At 36.7% G+C, this 16946-nt stretch overlaps 1 protein-coding gene across 1 annotated transcript; it reads right to left on the reverse strand.

The window, feature by feature from the left end:
• Positions 1–42: 42 nt before the first annotated feature.
• Positions 43–16527, reverse strand: LOC127440412 (protein phosphatase 1L). The gene is made up of 4 exons (XM_051696957.1): positions 15574–16527; positions 4667–4841; positions 2544–2705; positions 43–1198 (listed from the first exon to the last, which is right to left on the reverse strand). Exons 1-4 carry the CDS (start codon positions 15970–15972, stop codon positions 849–851), a joined length of 1086 nt encoding a protein of 361 aa, XP_051552917.1. The 5' UTR covers positions 15973–16527; the 3' UTR covers positions 43–848.
• Positions 16528–16946: the final 419 nt, after the last annotated feature.

A 16946-nucleotide genomic window follows, 5' to 3' on the forward strand; every position in this document is an offset into this window, starting at 1 on the left:
AAGACAAATGAGTTACAACAGAGAGAACAAAGACAAGTCATCTCAGATTCATATTAAGTTTATTTATTGCTTCAAACTCCCGCATACATTTTGCACAGTGCAAGAAATTAGACTTTTGGGGCTGTTGGCAATTTAATTTTTTGTTCAGTAAACTAGTTGTTAAGGAGAATGAAACGCTGTTTGCCAGTATTAATTAACTATCTACAATGGACACATAAAAATTACATAACACACCACCTTCGGTCCAACCATGTTTGAATTCATATTACAAACAAACATAGTGACTTAAAAGGGCAGGAATGACTTAAGAGTTCCTTCTGACAATAATGTATGCAGTTGATACAGACTTATAATCAAATTGTAACATTCTTTCTTAACCTAACATCACTTAATCTATCCCTCACTTACAGTATAACTGATGAGCAGCACCAGTGTGAATCAGCATAGATCCACTAAACTGATATGAGTCCAGATTGAAGAGCTAGATATGCTATCATCACAAAAACAACAAAGAAAACAAAATGAAGGTATAATATTAAAAACAAAAGTGCATCTTCAAGGCAATAAAGGCCATTTATGCCAATTGCTGTTTAATTCACAAATAATATTGATCTTTGTAAGGAATGCCGGGAATAACTGAACGAAAAGTAATGTTTAAAACATTTTAAAAAGTGTCCATTTGGCACAACAAAAACTGAGAATGCATGTGTTTGCACATGCATATGTGTGCCTAAATGGTTTATTATAACTGTGAGAACATGTTGTGCCTCTTATATTACACTGTCTTGCCTCTGGCAATACACAAGAATGGAAAAACAACTGTGGCTGTTCATGGGTTCAGAGTCAAACTATTCTCCAGTTTTGCTCCCAGAGCTGCTCTTGAACTTCACCACCATGACCGTGATGTTGTCGGGGCAGCCGCGGTAGAAGGACTGCAGCACAATGCTCTTGGCCCCAAAGTGCGGCTCATCCAAGCGTTCACGGACAAAGCGCACCGCTTCCTCATTGCTGAATGCATCCCACAGGCCATCGGAGGCCAAGATCATGAACTCGGGCTGTAGCTTGTCCAGGTCAAAGGTCAAGATGTCAGGGTCTGGGATGACCACGTTCAGGTTCTTCAGAGGGTAGTCACCCAGTGAGCGCGACATGGCAAGGATTCCCTGAACACGCCAAGAACCATTGAAACTGATGAAACCACCTGATGAATAAGAAGTTTAGCAAGATATCAGAGACATACTGTGCTATAATAATTTAATGTGTAGCGTAGGAAGCCATCTATACTCACAGAAAGCCATCATAAGGACTTGTGCTAGTGCTAATTTGTCAAACATTTACAACTGCCAACTTAGGAGTTTTGTTATGTCTGTGGACCTTTTTTTCCAGATTTTTAGAAGAATATCTCAGCTCTGTAGGTCCATAAAATGCAAGTGAATGTTGACTAAAACTTTGAAGCTTCAAAAAGCACATAAAGGCAGCATAAAAGTAATCCATATGACTCCAGTGGTTTAATCCATGTCTTCAGAAGTGATTCAATCGATTATGGGTGAGAACAGACCAAAATATAATGCCTTTTTCACTGCACACCTTGCCATTGCAGTCTCTAGGTACTATCATGAATTCACAGTGCTCTAGATGGCACAAGGAAGTGTAATCGAGCTTGAAATCATGATCGCAAAGGAGACTGCTGATGTCAAGATTTATAGTGAAAAAGGAGTTATATTTTGGTCCGTTCTCATCCAAAATCAATTATATCATTTCAGAAGATATGGATTAAACCACTGGAGTCTTATGGATTACTTTTATGCTGCCTTAATATGCTTTTTTGAGCTTCAAAGATTTAGTTACCATTCACTTGTATTATATAGACCTACAGAACTAAGATATTCTTCTGAAAATCTTCATTTGTGTTTTGCAGAAGAAAAAGTCACATCTGGGATGGCACGAGGGTGAGTAAATGATGGGAGAAATTTTTGTTTTTGGGGGAACTATTCTACTACAGGAGATTAAAAAAAATTTATTAATACACTAATAAGAAAATTATATTAAAATACACATAAAACAAGACTTTATGGTATTAAGAATATCCTTTAAAGATGTATAAATATACAAATAAGGCATCTTATGCACACAAATTGGCATATTCTATTGAAAATGATTTATACTCCACAGCAAATGTATCTTTTGTTTTTGTTTTTTTATTAGATTTTTAATGTGATCTCTGAGTGGTTGGTAGTTATCTGACTCCTATTAAATGGTTGTACTTTATCAAAAATATTTAACAAAACACTTTGTATTTATGTAAATGATCATGCTTTTTGCCTTTTTTAGGATAAAATGGGCCATAAAATGCCATAGTAAAAAGATTTTCAAAAACCTCTCTGAAAATTATCAGTAATATCAATTAAGTCTATTATGAAACAATAGATATTATATTTAGTATATTAAGAAAAATATAATTTCAAGAAAATATTATCAAAAGTCAAAATAATACAATATTTTTACACTTATGCCTGTAATTGTTGATAACTTGAAGACAAACTCACCTGCTCTCTTGATCCTCTTGCGCTCCTTCAGCTGGTAAGGCTTGTGGTCATGGGACAGTGCCACAGCATTGCCATCCTTATCACAGAGAACACCGCGAGAGTCCCCTACATTTGCCACGGTCAGTTCCCGGTCAGACAACAAGGCTAGCAAACACGTTGTGCCTGGAAATGAAGGGGTGTAATTCAGCCTACGGTTTACCATTTCCAGCCAATGCTGAAAGATATAGTAAGATCAACCTAAAACTGACATACACCACCATATATACACACACATGGCCAAAAGTATGTGGACATATTTCAGCTCAACCCATTCCTAACAGGTACAGTGCATCCGGAAAGTATTCACAGCGCTTCACTTTTTCCACATTTTATGTTACAGCCTTATTCCAAAATGGATTAAATTCATTATTTTCCTCAATTCTACAAACAGTACCCCATAATGACAACATGAAAGAAGTTTGTTTGAAATCTTTGCAAATTTATAAAAAAAATAAAAAAAATAATCACATAAGTATTCACAGCCTTTGCTCAATACTTTGTTGAAGCACCTTTGGCACCAATTACAGCCTCAAGTCTTTTTGAGTATGATGCTACATGCTTGGCACACCTATTTTGGGCAGTTTCTCCCATTCTTCTTTGCAGGACCTCTCAAGCTCCATCAGGTTGGATGGGGAGCGTCGGTGCACAGCCATTTTCAGATCTCTCCAGAGATGTTCAATCGGGTTCAAGTCTGGGCCACTCAAGGACATTCACAGAGTTGTCCCGGAGCCACTCCTTTGTTATCTTGGCTGTGTGCTTAGGGTCGCTGTCCTGTTGGAAGATGAACCTTCGCCCTAGTCTGAGGTCCAGAGCGCTCTGGAGCAGGTTTTCATCAAGGATGTCTCTGTACATTGCTGCATTCATCTTTCCCTCGATCCTGACTAGTCTCCCAGTTCCTGCCGCTGAAAAACATCCCCACAGCATGATGCTGCCACCACCATGCTTCACTGTAGGGATGGTATTGGCCAGGTGATGAGTGGTGCCTAGTTTCCTCCAGACATGACGCTTGCCATTCAGGCCAAAGAGTTCAAACTTTGTTTCTCATGGTCTGAAAGTCCTTCAGGTGCCTTCTGGCAAACTCCAGGCGGGCTGTCATGTGCGTTTTACTGAGGAGTGGCTTCCGTCTGGCCACTCTACCATACAGGCCTGATTGGTGGAGTGCTGCAGAGATGGTTGTTCTTCTGGAAGGTTCTCCTCTCTCCACAGAGATACACTGGAGCTCTGTCAGAGTGACCATCGGGTTCTTGGTCACCTCCTTGACTAAGACCCTTCTCCTCCAATCGCTCGGTTTGGCCAGGCGGCCAGCTCTAGGAAGAGTCCTGGTGGTTCCAAACTTCTTCCATTTACGGATGATGGAGGCCACTGTGCGCATTAGGACCTTCAATGCTGCAGAAATTTTTCTGTACCCTTCCCCAGATCTGAGCCTCAATACAATCCTGTCTCGGAGGTCTACAGACAATTCCTTGGACATCATGGCTTGGTTTGTGCTCTGACATGCACTGTTAACTGTGGGACCTTATATAGACAGGTGTGTGCCTTTCCAAATCATGTCCAATCAACTGAATTTACCACAGGTGGACTCCAATCAAGTTGTAGAAACGTCTCAAGGATGATCAGTGGAAACAGGATGCACCTGAGCTCAATTTTGAATGTCATGGCAAAGGCTGTGAATACTTATGTACATGTGATTTTTTTTCATTTTTTATTTTTAATAAATTTGCAAAGATTTCAAACAAACTTCTTTCACGTTGTCATCATGGGGTATTGTTGGTAGAATTTTGAGGAAAATAATGAATTTAATCAATTTTGGAATAAGGCTGTAACATAACAAAATGTGGAAAAAGTGAAGCGCTGTGAATATTTTCCGGATGCACTGTATATCAAATCAAGTCATACTGGTTTGGAATGACATGAGGGAGAGTATATTATGACATACTTTTTATTTTCGATTCAACTAATTCTTTAATACCCACACTTTCGAAATTAAATGTTTAACAAACACATATGGTTGTTGTGTTCGAATGTCCAGATCTTGTTGGCTATGTAATGTATGAAATATCCAACACATAGCCATGCCTGCTCACCTGCTTCATCATGAGAGGCAGAGAACTTTTCCACCATGTCCCGATCCACAGCCAGAATGCGCTGCTCTAGGATTGCGGGATAGGAGAGCAGGCTGTCTTTCTTTTCCCGCTCATAGGCCTGCAGCTGCTGTTTCAGAGCCTCGGGCAGGTGGGCCTTTGCGTAATCAGCGGCTGCCTGAGAGAAGAGAAATATAAAATACAGCAAAGACAATGAGAAATCTGAGCTGGTGTTCCTGTTTGTTGATATTACATTTAAAGACCTTCATCCTTGTGGAAAATCCAAGTTCATTTGTAATGCTGCTGCATAACTGAACCATTCAGTGTCACTAATAATGGAAAAAGCTTTTAAATGAAGGAAAGAGAAAAGAAATGCAGATGAGCACACTGATTGCAGTGAATCGAGTTGCTAATCAGACTATTCTACCACATTAACACATCTTAAGATGACCATCACACTTACTGTATTCTTACAAATGGTAAGACGTTTGCAATTCAAATAACCTTAGTTACCACTTAGGTATTGCTCTAAATACTAAAGCTAAAGGTAAAAAAAAAAAACTGGACAGACAACACAGGTCAAGTAAACATATCCAGGTCACATTTCATCAACAAAAAAATAAATAATAATAATAATAATAATGTCTATTTTTAGGACCATTACATTTTATTATTTATTTTTTTACATTGTGACATTTTAATGACTATTAAGCACCCCACCCCCACCCAAAATTCTCCTTACCTTATACCTTAATGCAACAAGTATCACTGTCATTTCCAGTGTTTTGCAGATTACTTCTGCAATGTAATCCAGCACTGAATACAAATTACAAGACTAAAACTGTAATCAGTAGTGTAATCTTTTAGATTACACCTTTAGGTAATCTAACTTGAATAATTTTGGATTCCTTATTTGATTTTTTTGCAATAAATCTAATCATCAAAAAAATCAAGTAACTTGATTACATCACATTTTCAATTTGACTTTTGTCATTTTGATCACATAATCCAGATTACATGTAATCCGGTACTACACAACACTGGTCATTACTGTTAATGCAAAAAAATACATTAATGTATTCTTTCATGATAGCATTTGTCTTTAACCCTCACGGTGTCTTCCGGTCACTTTTGCCTAAAAATGCTAGTTAATGTTATTCTATTGGACTGAAACTTTGTTCACACAGGGTATCAAAAAGTCCCCCCCAAAATGGCTAATTTTTAAAAACAAATTGTGTTTTTTGTTCACTTTGTTACACTTTTGGTGTTCCCGGTCAAAAATGACCAGTCTATAAAAATTGCTTATAAATCTCTCATTTTGCTATATTATCACCAAAAATTGGATTAGATCTTTTTGTCAACTCGTTTTCTTTCAATTAGCACAAGTTTTGTAATTCTGTTTGGAACTTATTGATCGTAGACCTTATTGACCTGATCTTATGCACCTAATTTTTGAAAAAAAAAAAAAAAGCATTATTTGTGGATAATTTTGGCAATATTAAATATGAAAACATTCTATACTATTTATCGCACTAGTGTGCTTTAATGTTTAACCTGGAAGTTTGTTTTGAAATGCTTTTATTTTGTACAAAATGGCACAAAGTCACACTTGTGTTCCTGGTCAAAAATGACTGGCCATTGAAAATGAATGGGGGAGATAAAAATAAGAGAACAATTTAGTGTTCAGGAGCATGTTCATCCATTAGATATACATATGTGCATGTGTGCTTGCAAACATAAAGGCCACGGACCTGTGCACGCACACATACACACACACATGCGCGCGCATGCACAAAAGAACACACACACGTGCACACTGGACATGCCAATCTCTTGAGTATTACATGCTTTCTTTTCCACAGAATTCACTTTATCCTACCCTGAACTGCATCCAACTTCCATCCAACATCATTACACACACACACACACACGAATAGTACATGCTTTCTTTTTCAGGGGATTTTATACAACCCTGAACTTTATCCAACATCCATTTATCCAGCCAATATCATCACAGACACACACAAACACACACACCTGAAATTTCTTTGCCCCACAGTGACCCCTCTCCAATAGAATCTTTCTTTCATGATCTTTCTTTCAACACACCTTTCAGACAAAATATTATGACAATATGTTTTGGAATTTTCATGCTCTCACAAAGAAGCAGATCAATAGCCGCTTTTCCACTATCGGGCCAGTGCGAGCCAGGGCTATCAACTGGCCAGCCGGGGACAATAGCTGGTGCAAATGTCACACACCTCACCGATTTCACAAGCAAAAGGGGAGGTCAAGCTGAGGTATCATGTTATCTAGTTATCTAGAATAATGTGTTTATATCATATGTAAACATTAGCTAGCTAGCAAGATATATTAGCAATAACAACTCCCGGAAGCCCCGGAAGTGACAGTGGGAATGCAACTATCCTGGCACGCACTAGCACACCCTCATTTGGCACGATAGTGGAAACGCAGCTAATGTTTACTAATATACAGAAGCTTTCCCAAAGCTTTATATAAAGTCTCATAGGGCCTCATTCACTTTGTGGCAGCACAATGGTCAAGCGGTTCTCTGTGCATGAGGCTCTTGATCACATACTTGATCATGACACTAGACCACTTGCCCTAGTTCATTTAAAAATAAAAGTCTTGTTTTCTGTGATCTTCCTCATTCATTTTCAATGGCCAGTAATTTTTGACTGGGAACACCAAGTGTGACTTTCTGCCATTTTTTTATTTTTTATTTTTTTCTTTAAACAAAATAAAAGTGCTTCAAAACAATAACCCATAAAGAATGCTTTTTTTCACAAAAACATTAGGTGCATAAGCTCAGGTCAATGAGGCCTATTATCAATAAGTTCTAAAAAGAACAAAACCTGTGCTAATTGAAAGAAAACAAGTTGATAAAAAGATCTAATTCAATTTCTTGTGATAATATAGCAATTTTTAATAGGCCGGTCATTTTTGACCGGGAAGACCAAATTAGGTAAAAAATTTATAGAGCACAAGGGTTAATTTATGCTGATTTAAATAAAAAACATGGCATTAGTATTTTTTTCTTGTTACACTGAAAAAATATTACTGTATTTTGGTAATGAAAACTACCATCGAAAATAATAGGAATAATAATAATAAAACAAACAAACAAAAGAAACATGTCCAAATGCATTATGGTAATGAGGATTTGGGGAAAATTAGCTGAAATGAATATTCCGGGTTAAATACAAGTTAAGCTCAATCAACAGAATTTGTGGCAAAATGCTGATTACCACAAAAATTACTTTCAACTCATCCCTCCTTTTTCTTAAAAAAAAAAAAAAAAAAAGCAAAACTCGATTACAGTGAGGCACTTACAATGGAAGTCAATGGGACCAATTTTTGAAAGGTTTAAAAGGAAGAAATGTGAAGCTTATAATTTTATAAAAGCACTTAAATTAAATCTTCTGTTAAAACTTAGGGAATATTTGAGCTGTAAAGTTGTTTCAATTTTAGGGTTTTTAAGTTTTAGGGTTTACGGCAGTATGTCGTCATAGCAACTAATGTGTAAAATTGGATAGAACTTTGCACAGAAAAGGTTAGTAAGTGATTATATCACACTAAATCATCTTAAAACACATATTGTTTACGCCTTGTGGCTAAACTTTTGAAACAGTGAGTATTTTAACTATTGGTTGACCAATATATCGCAGAGGCCGATACATTTTAAATTAAAAAATGTAAATACATTTCCCCTTTGGCCAATTTGTTTCTTGAGGGTGCCGAAAATCGCTGCTTGCATGTGAAACGACTGAGAAATATAACGACCAGTCACGGTTCGTTTTGTTGTTACGTGCCATCTTGTTACTACAATAATAGACCGGTGTGCAGCACAGTCTCATTTAAATGATCCGCATATCAGAGCCGCAGCAGATGCGTTTGAGCTCAATGTTAAAGAGCTCATCTGTTTCATTCTCCCGCTCTCTCCTTAACAGTTCCCTGTAACTTTTAACTGTCTTGTCTAATGATAAAAAGGCAAATATCAATAAAACTAATATCATATATATACCGTCTGCAAATATGAGCATATCTCATTTAAACAGATGTAATAAACCAGCCTCACACAACTTCAGCAGATCCAGCATCCTGTGGAGCACTCATAAATCTTCCTCTGAAGCATTTATTCTAACATGCTGGATATGCACGAGTGCGTGAGTGCAACCAAAGTCTTTCTAGCAAGTCAGTCCACTGTCGGACATGTTTGGAATGCTCTCGGGAGGCTATTTCCAGTCATGACAGTGCAGCTCCTATCTACTTGAATGGGAAAAGACCGAAATCTCCAAAACAGATGGCCAAGATTGCGATTAATGAACATATTTTAAATCAGCCGTACAATTTGACAACACTGGTATCATTAATGATGCTTCTTTACCTCAGACTACGCTAAAAAACACAATTTTCCCAGCTTTTATAGCTAATGTGCAAGCGCATTTTCAAGTTGATTGACAGGCAATGTCTGTATCTAACAGGTGATTTTACTCTTTTACCTGTAAGGCGGGACTTCCTATCTACATCTGTTGACTGCAGTTGTGCGTTCAAATTTTTCCCATTCATTTTAATAGAAGTGGTCCATCTCTGCTAAATAATCTCTGGTGCAACTTCAAAGTAAAAGCACTTCACGTGCGCTATGAGTAAATGTCTTATTCACTATGCACTGTATGTACAATTGGTTTGATTCAGTATTTTTTGAGAAAATGCGATTGCTAACATGGATATGCCATCCATGGTTGCTGGACTACTGTGTGTACTGTTATTTACTTTTTCCTAATATATTTACAATTTCTTAATGTGCAAATAAATTATTACAATTTGATGACTAAACAGAAATCAGAAGAAACTGCTATCTACCATTTAAAATACAATATTATTTTTTTTAGATTCTTTTTTACAAACTTAAAGTTTTGTGTGAAATTTTGTAAATATAGTGCTAAATAAGAGTTTATTTATTTATTTATTTTAGCAATTTTACGTTTGTTATTTACTATATTAAATTGTGTGATATATCGGCATTGTATCAGCCACCCTGCTCTCTGGATATCGACATCGGCCATTAAAAAAAATTACATATCGGTCGACCACTAATTTTAACCCTTACAGATTGGCCCAATTCACTTCCATTGTAAGTGCATCACTGTAATCGGGATATGTGCTTTTTTTTAAAGCAGGGAAAGTCTAAATGTTTTTTGTGGTAATTAATATTATGCCATGAATGCTATTGATTGAGCTTAATGTGTATTGAACCCAGAATATTCCTCTAATTGTCATGAAAATTTTCACAATGTGGAAAAAAATCGTAATGGTCCTAAATATGCTTCAATTGCTTAAAACAATATATAAATACTAAATTCTTTCTTTTGATTTTGGGGTGAAATATAACCTAGAAATGTTCTTGAAAGGTTTTGGTGAGATTCACACTCACAATAAAAGATGCCTTGTCATTTGGTAATGGTAAAAAAAAAAGAAAAAAAAAAAAGAAAAAAAAAAGATTTAATCAATTCAGTTTTCAATTTAAAAGAGGCCTAAGAGCTGCTGCCAGATGGGGTTTGCAGCAGAATACAGATAAAGGGACAGAAAGTCTCTGGAGAGCGAGTGCCCTTTCTAAACACTGCCAAATCACCAAAACATATTGAGAGAGTAACGGCATTATTTAATTCCCCAACTCTCTTTCCTCATCATCACTCAGGATAGTTTGGATTCCTGTCAGCAGCTCACACTATAGCCTCGTGCATCTTCTGCCTTTAAGCCCTCGCCAGTGACTCAGCAATGACATGCTATAAATACAATAATGATACCAGAGAAGCAAACATAATACTTGTCTGCCAAGAGAATGCTGCGGTTGCTTTCTATGCCCCTTCCTGGGTAACAGAGTTGCTGCTTGTTAGAAAAGACACTGCAGAGCCTCCTGATGAAGCCTATGCATTATTTACACAGAGGCACTGCTCATGCAGAACACTTTCACAGAATGAGCAGATGTTGCTCAGGGTCACTTTGCACATGGCACTGATTTTAAACCTGTAAATAGCACAGAGTTGCTATGAAGAGGACCCTCTCTGGTGTTAGATCAGTCAGTGACTGAATCCTTGAATTGTGAACAAAGTATTAGTTCAGTATGACCAGCATCTATGGTAGGCATCTAATCTGTATAATTCCAACATCATTATTTTTATGTATATATTCTTGCACACCTTGTACATTTTCTGTATGTTATAGCTGTGCATTCCTTAAAAGTCTCCATTAAAACACTGAACCACAAATTGAAGAGTTCTACTAAAATAGCACAATTTGCAGGATTATACTAATCCGCTGCAATACATCTGCAGGTGTGGCAGTCTGCATTATTCAAAGTCTGTTCATCATTGTGTCTTAGGAACAAAGAAAGCAGGGTGTTGGTGACCTGAAGTGACCGTAATTCACCAATCAAGATCCCTCCTACCGCAAACTCACTCTGCAGTCAAGCATCCATTTTACACCAGTCACACATCAACACAATGAGTTCTTTATTACCGATGCGCACCTGTGTTTTGATGATTCAGTGGCTTAACAGATCTCAAACATCTCAGTGTAAGAGCATTCGGGGTGATGGCCAGCTATTTTACCCCCAAACCAATAGAAAGAAATGTATGCATATGTGTGTGAGTGTATATATTTATATTTATACACACACACACACTACATATAATTATTTATGCATATAATTAATGTTTTGCATAACGTAAAATACTTTCGTTTTATTGTTCATTACAGTAATGAGAATTGAGGGGGATACTGGTCACAACGCAAAAAATCATATTCATAATAATTACTGCACTGCCAAAAACATATTACTCAAACTGTGAAGTATTTATACATTATGGTAATATTTGTTGTACTGCCTGTAAGTAAAAATGACAGTTTTACAGTAATGAGAATCACCATTGGGAATTAAAAACAACTCTAAAGTTAAATGTTGGGACGCATATGTTTTTTTGCTTTATTTTTTTTTTTTTATTGACATCTAATGTTTGATCCAACACAAGTCAGATTTTTCATACCACCATCACTAATTAAAAGCCCAATTTACTAGGCCTAATTCAAGATTATTATAATGAGGAGACCAGGTCACCAGGGAATAGAAGAGCACACAACAGAAGTGTAAGACAGGAGTTGATTAAGTCAACCGTGTTAGTCATTGTTAGCAAGAGCTCATCAGTAGCAGACACCATGGGGCAAAAGATGATGGAACAGAATGACTTTGTGTTCTTTACAGGATATTTTTAACAAACCTCTTGGATCCACTATATTAAAGACCTAGTTTTTCTTTTAAATCTGACATTTTTAATCAGAACTGTTTATCAAGGTTCCCGAACTTTTCGGCCATTGAATTTTCATGACCTTTCCAATCTTTTGTGATTACTGGATAAAGATTTGTAAAATAATAATAAAAAAAAGTTATTTTATATATATATATTATATATATATATATATATATACAGCCATTCCATGCCGAGATGTGATTCAATCAACTGGCTGTCAGCACTACCTGTTTCCCAAGAAACCAATTACAGCAGCCCTTCACTGCTATAATAAATGAACATGAGAGCATTGTATAAAAAAAAATCTGTCTCCTCAGGCAGCTTGCAATAAGACATCTTTTAAGAGTTTATCCATTGATGAGCTAATTTTTTTTCTTTCAAATAAATAGCCGATTTATCTGTCTGTCACTAATGAAATCTTACAATTGTTAGAAAATTCCAGGTTCAATACAAGTTAAGCTCAATCGACAGCATTTGTGGCATAATATTTACTACCACTACATTAATTTGGACTTTTTTCTCAAAAAAACAAAAAAAAAAAACAAAAAACAAATCTGGGTAACACTGTGAGGCACTTACAATAGAAGTGAATGGGGACAATTTCTGAACGTTAAAATACTCACTTTTTCAAAAGCATAGACACAAGATGTTAACGTGTGTTAACATGATTTTAGTTGATAACACCTTTTTTGTGTGAAGTTATAGCCAATTTTACAACTTTGTTGCCATGACAATGTAATGTCAAATGCTAAAATGACTGTAAAAATGACAATTTAAACAACTTTATAGCTCAAATAATACACAAGTTTTAACAGAAGAATGAATGTAAGTGCTATTCTAAAATTATAAGCTTCACATTTCTGCCTTTAAACCCTCCAAAAATTGGTCCCATTCAATTCCATTGTAAGTGCCTCACTGTAACCTCGATTTTTGCTATTTTCTAAGAAAATAAATTATTTTTGTGGTAATCAACATTACGCCACAAATACTGTCGATTGAGCTTAACTTCTATTGAACTAAGAATATTCCTTTAAGAAAACATTCATATTATTACAATTATAAACACTATAAACACATTGAACATCACTGTCATTGAATGTTTAGTAGTTTTAATCATTCTGAGCCTTGTAACTAACTTACATTTAACAACCAAAGAAAAATGAGCAGATATCATTGCGACAATGACAAACTAGTGAGACTTAAAATGTTTGGATCAGCAAATATTTCTGGGAGTAGATAGAGTGTAGATTAGAAGGCATTTTTCATGGGCCAAAGAGCATGAGGTTGGCATATTTTAATCCATTAACTGCTTGATTTGCAGAGAGGCCTGTGGCCATTTGTATAAACAAATACCACTATAAATAGATTTTAGACATTCCATATACAATCTCAAGGGCCAGCAACAGCCAACTCGGTTTTGAGGAAGATGGTTGATGGGTAAAATTCTTAAAATGTAAGATAATTTGTCAGAGCATTATATCAGATTTGCAAATCAATTAGTTCCCTTAGCATTTTGATTGGTTATCACACCCATAGGATCCCCTTAAATCTTGTAAGCAGTTCATTTCATTACATAACTTTACATTACTGCGTCTTTAAGGGCATTCTAACATCAAGCCAATCAGTGTTTGTCTGCCTTATACTACACAACATCTGCCTGAGTCTGGAAAATAAGACGGGTTAGAGCAGATGTCTTCTAAGTCCGGTGGGAGGGGAAATTGACTGAATGCAACAGAAAATGATCACGGGAATCTAAATTGGCACCATTAGGGAATTTATTTTCAGTACAAGTCTCACATAAAACCATTATAAAGGCAGTTGGTGTTAATCTCAGGTTCTAGATTTTACATAATTGCACTAAATAAACATCACTTTAAGTTAATGTTAATTATTTAGAAGCAATACCAATAAAAGAACCAATGCTGGAAGCAGGCCCGTTACCAACATCGACACTGAGGGTATATTCAAATTAGTGGGGGTTATGCAAATCTTAAAAATAACGGTTGACTAAAATGGTCTTTTTAAAGGCTGAAATGATAATGATATCTAGAAAGCAGGATGGCCGATATGACGCTGGTATACAATTTAGCGATGGCAAATAAGATGTGAAAAAATTGCTGAATTTAACACTTATTTTACACAATATTTACTCAAAATTCACTTAGCAGTCGAGCATGAACAGTTCATCTCAAAATAGGCTGATAATCTCGAATATTGGCAGACTGATAGGCTTGGCCGATATATCGATTGGTCACTATTACTTAGTAATTTTTTCCTCATTAAAAAAAGTTTTACTCCTAAAGAAATTAATTGTCATTTTGAAACGTATGTATAAAATCATTATCACTCACATGAGATGAAGACTCCAGTCATATTACTAACCTTATACAAATACCTACAAGAAGAGGGTCCCCTCCTGTTATTGAACACTTTCACTTATGGATTAAATTAATCATGGCTGACTGTGAAGAATAGTGAATATGTAAAATGGCATCTGTAACTGCTAACTATTGATTCTGAATGATGCTTCACCTATAATTGTGCGTTAACGTCATGTCGGAATTACTGTATTTACGAGATGGCAACTCGTAGATTCAGAGCTATTCACGTCCTCAGACCTCGTAAGTTATTAGTTTCTATGGCAACACTTATAAAACCAAAACAGCTTTGCTGTTGATAACAGCAAAATGTTTAACACTACATTAATGAATTCACCTCTATATTTTCTTGCAAAATGTTTTAGAACATAAAAAAATGCTACAGGCAATAATGGCATAATAAAATGGCGTATCAAACAGAAATGTGTGTTCACTACCTTCAACTGTTGACATCACGACCGTCAAGATGGAGTTTTCATTGAATTCCTAATGCTTTTTTACAAGTCGGAATCTCGTAATTACGGTAATTCTGACATAACGTGAACGCACAATTAGTATATGGCAAGGGAGTAGCCAGGAAATTTCTTTTGGATGGGCCTCAATAAAAATGGATGGGCCAAATTTTTGGCCCCATATTTTTTTTAACCACATTTTCAAACTACAGAAAGCTGGCACATTTAAACAGTTCTTTCACACTTTCAGAAATCAGAATTTTTTTGTTTATTTTTCTAAATATATATTTGAAGTCAAAGAATAATCTGTAATATTCTGGGTAATTTGAGTGGACCCAAGCCCACCCCAGCCCACCCTTGGCTACGCCACTGGTATATGGACATTCATACCCAGCTAGTACCTTAAACAGCCATTGAAAACATCTTAAAAAGACAGCACTTTTGAGATAATTCAGGGTGCTTTTTTTCAGTTTTGGAGCTTGACAGTCCCAGTCCCCATTCATTTTCATTATATGGAAAAGAACGGCCAGAATGTCCATCAAAAATTCTAATTTTGTGTTCCACGGAATACAGAAAGTCATACGGGTTTTAAAAGACATGAGGGTGAACTCTTCCTTTTAAGTTCCAATAACGTTAAGGTAATTTTTTGGGATGTTTATTTTTTTTATAGCCATAACCCAAAAGTCTGAGCTGGCTAATGGTTTCATTATGAGTCTATGGCATCTGCTCTCCTCAGCACCCCAATGTCTTACCTCTCCACCGTGGCCGTCAAAAATGGCAAAGATTGAAGGGTGGCTCCTGTTCACCAGATCGGTTAGGACTTCAAAGCGGTCCTCCATGTGGTCTCTTCGGCCCTGTATCGAGTACACCGCGACATTGTTGTTCCTGAACTCCCATGTTTTGGAGAACTCCGCGTCCAGGACGTCCAGACCCCCGAGTCGGTCGTTCATCATCATCTCCGCCACTTTCCCCTTCACCATCTTCACGGCATCCCGGCTGGACTTGACGATGGTCTTCACCTCGTCCGTGTGGAAGAAGTAACTCCAAAGGGCCAAGCTGATACACAACAGAAACAAGGTCTCTGGCCTGAGTAAGAAATAACGCATGATGCGACCCAAAAGAGACAAAAGCGTCATTGTGTCTCCTATCATCACACGCTCAAGACTGCACCCGGGGACTGAATGATAGGCTTCAAATTACTTCATCTGACCAATATTAAAGCCCATTTGCAGTCCGACGAATCAAAGACCGAACCAAACGACGGAAGTACTCTCTGCACTTTGTATATCAAATCGCCGATAGATCGCAGAGGGTTCCGCTGCAGTCCGGCTCCCGTGTCCTACCGACAGGCTGCATATAACCGTAGAGATCCCATTACCCCCAACGACAGCGAATACAATCCCTCCAGTAAAGCCATATGTGCCCCTAGTTACAGTGTTCGACTCTCTACATAGGCAATAACGCAACGCGAGCTGTTATGTTACTCGATTACGTATGTTGCGGATAGTTAAACCGCTTTATATCGCTAATTCGTCGATGCACATGCAGCCTGCGGATTTCCTCCGCACGCTACATCACTGAGTAACGCGTGCACCGTGCAGCTGCACGCATTTAAAGATCACATCGAACCGATCAGTTGGGTAGAGGAGCCTACGTCAGACTACATTTCAACGCCCTGAAATTTGAGGTTCCAAATTCCAGTACCGCAACTTGACGTCACAATCAATGCGTTTGAAAAGTCGTGACATCATGCCGCAGCTTTCTCCTGAAGAAAAACAGGTTGCCCACTCATTCATAATGGCAAAAATAACAAATGTCTCATGTATTATGACCTCGTTTTCCCATCTTATTGAGTATTTGTTATGTATTTATATTTCAGTAAATAATATTATATTTAGAATAATATATTTTAATTATTATTTACAGTATAACTTAAATATATAAATGCTGTCTTTTTTCTTTGATTGGGTCCCCACCCCCTTTTCAGTATTTATCCAATGCAGAGCTAACTGTTCTGTTAATGTGACAAAAATAATAACAATAATAATAATAATAATAATAATAATAATTAACCGTAATTAACGGGATAACATTTTATTTTACATAATATCCAGTTATAACTAAA

The sequence above is a fragment of the Myxocyprinus asiaticus genome, chromosome 5 (genome assembly GCF_019703515.2).
Source record: "Myxocyprinus asiaticus isolate MX2 ecotype Aquarium Trade chromosome 5, UBuf_Myxa_2, whole genome shotgun sequence".
Taxonomy (NCBI): Eukaryota; Metazoa; Chordata; class Actinopteri; order Cypriniformes; family Catostomidae; genus Myxocyprinus; species Myxocyprinus asiaticus.

What these genes read in the sequence shown, in the direction of transcription:
- LOC127440412 (XM_051696957.1), bottom strand. Translation starts at nt 15,972, where the DNA reads ATGATAGGAGACACAATGACGCTTTTGTCTCTTTTGGGTCGCATCATG. An exon ending in TGCCTCTCATGATGAAGCAG is followed by an intron (nt 2,706 to 4,666) that starts GTGAGCAGGCAT and finishes CTTCATTTCCAG; the next exon opens with GCACAACGTGTTTGCTAGCC. An exon ending in CAAGAGGATCAAGAGAGCAG is followed by an intron (nt 1,199 to 2,543) that starts GTGAGTTTGTCT and finishes CTTATTCATCAG; the next exon opens with GTGGTTTCATCAGTTTCAAT.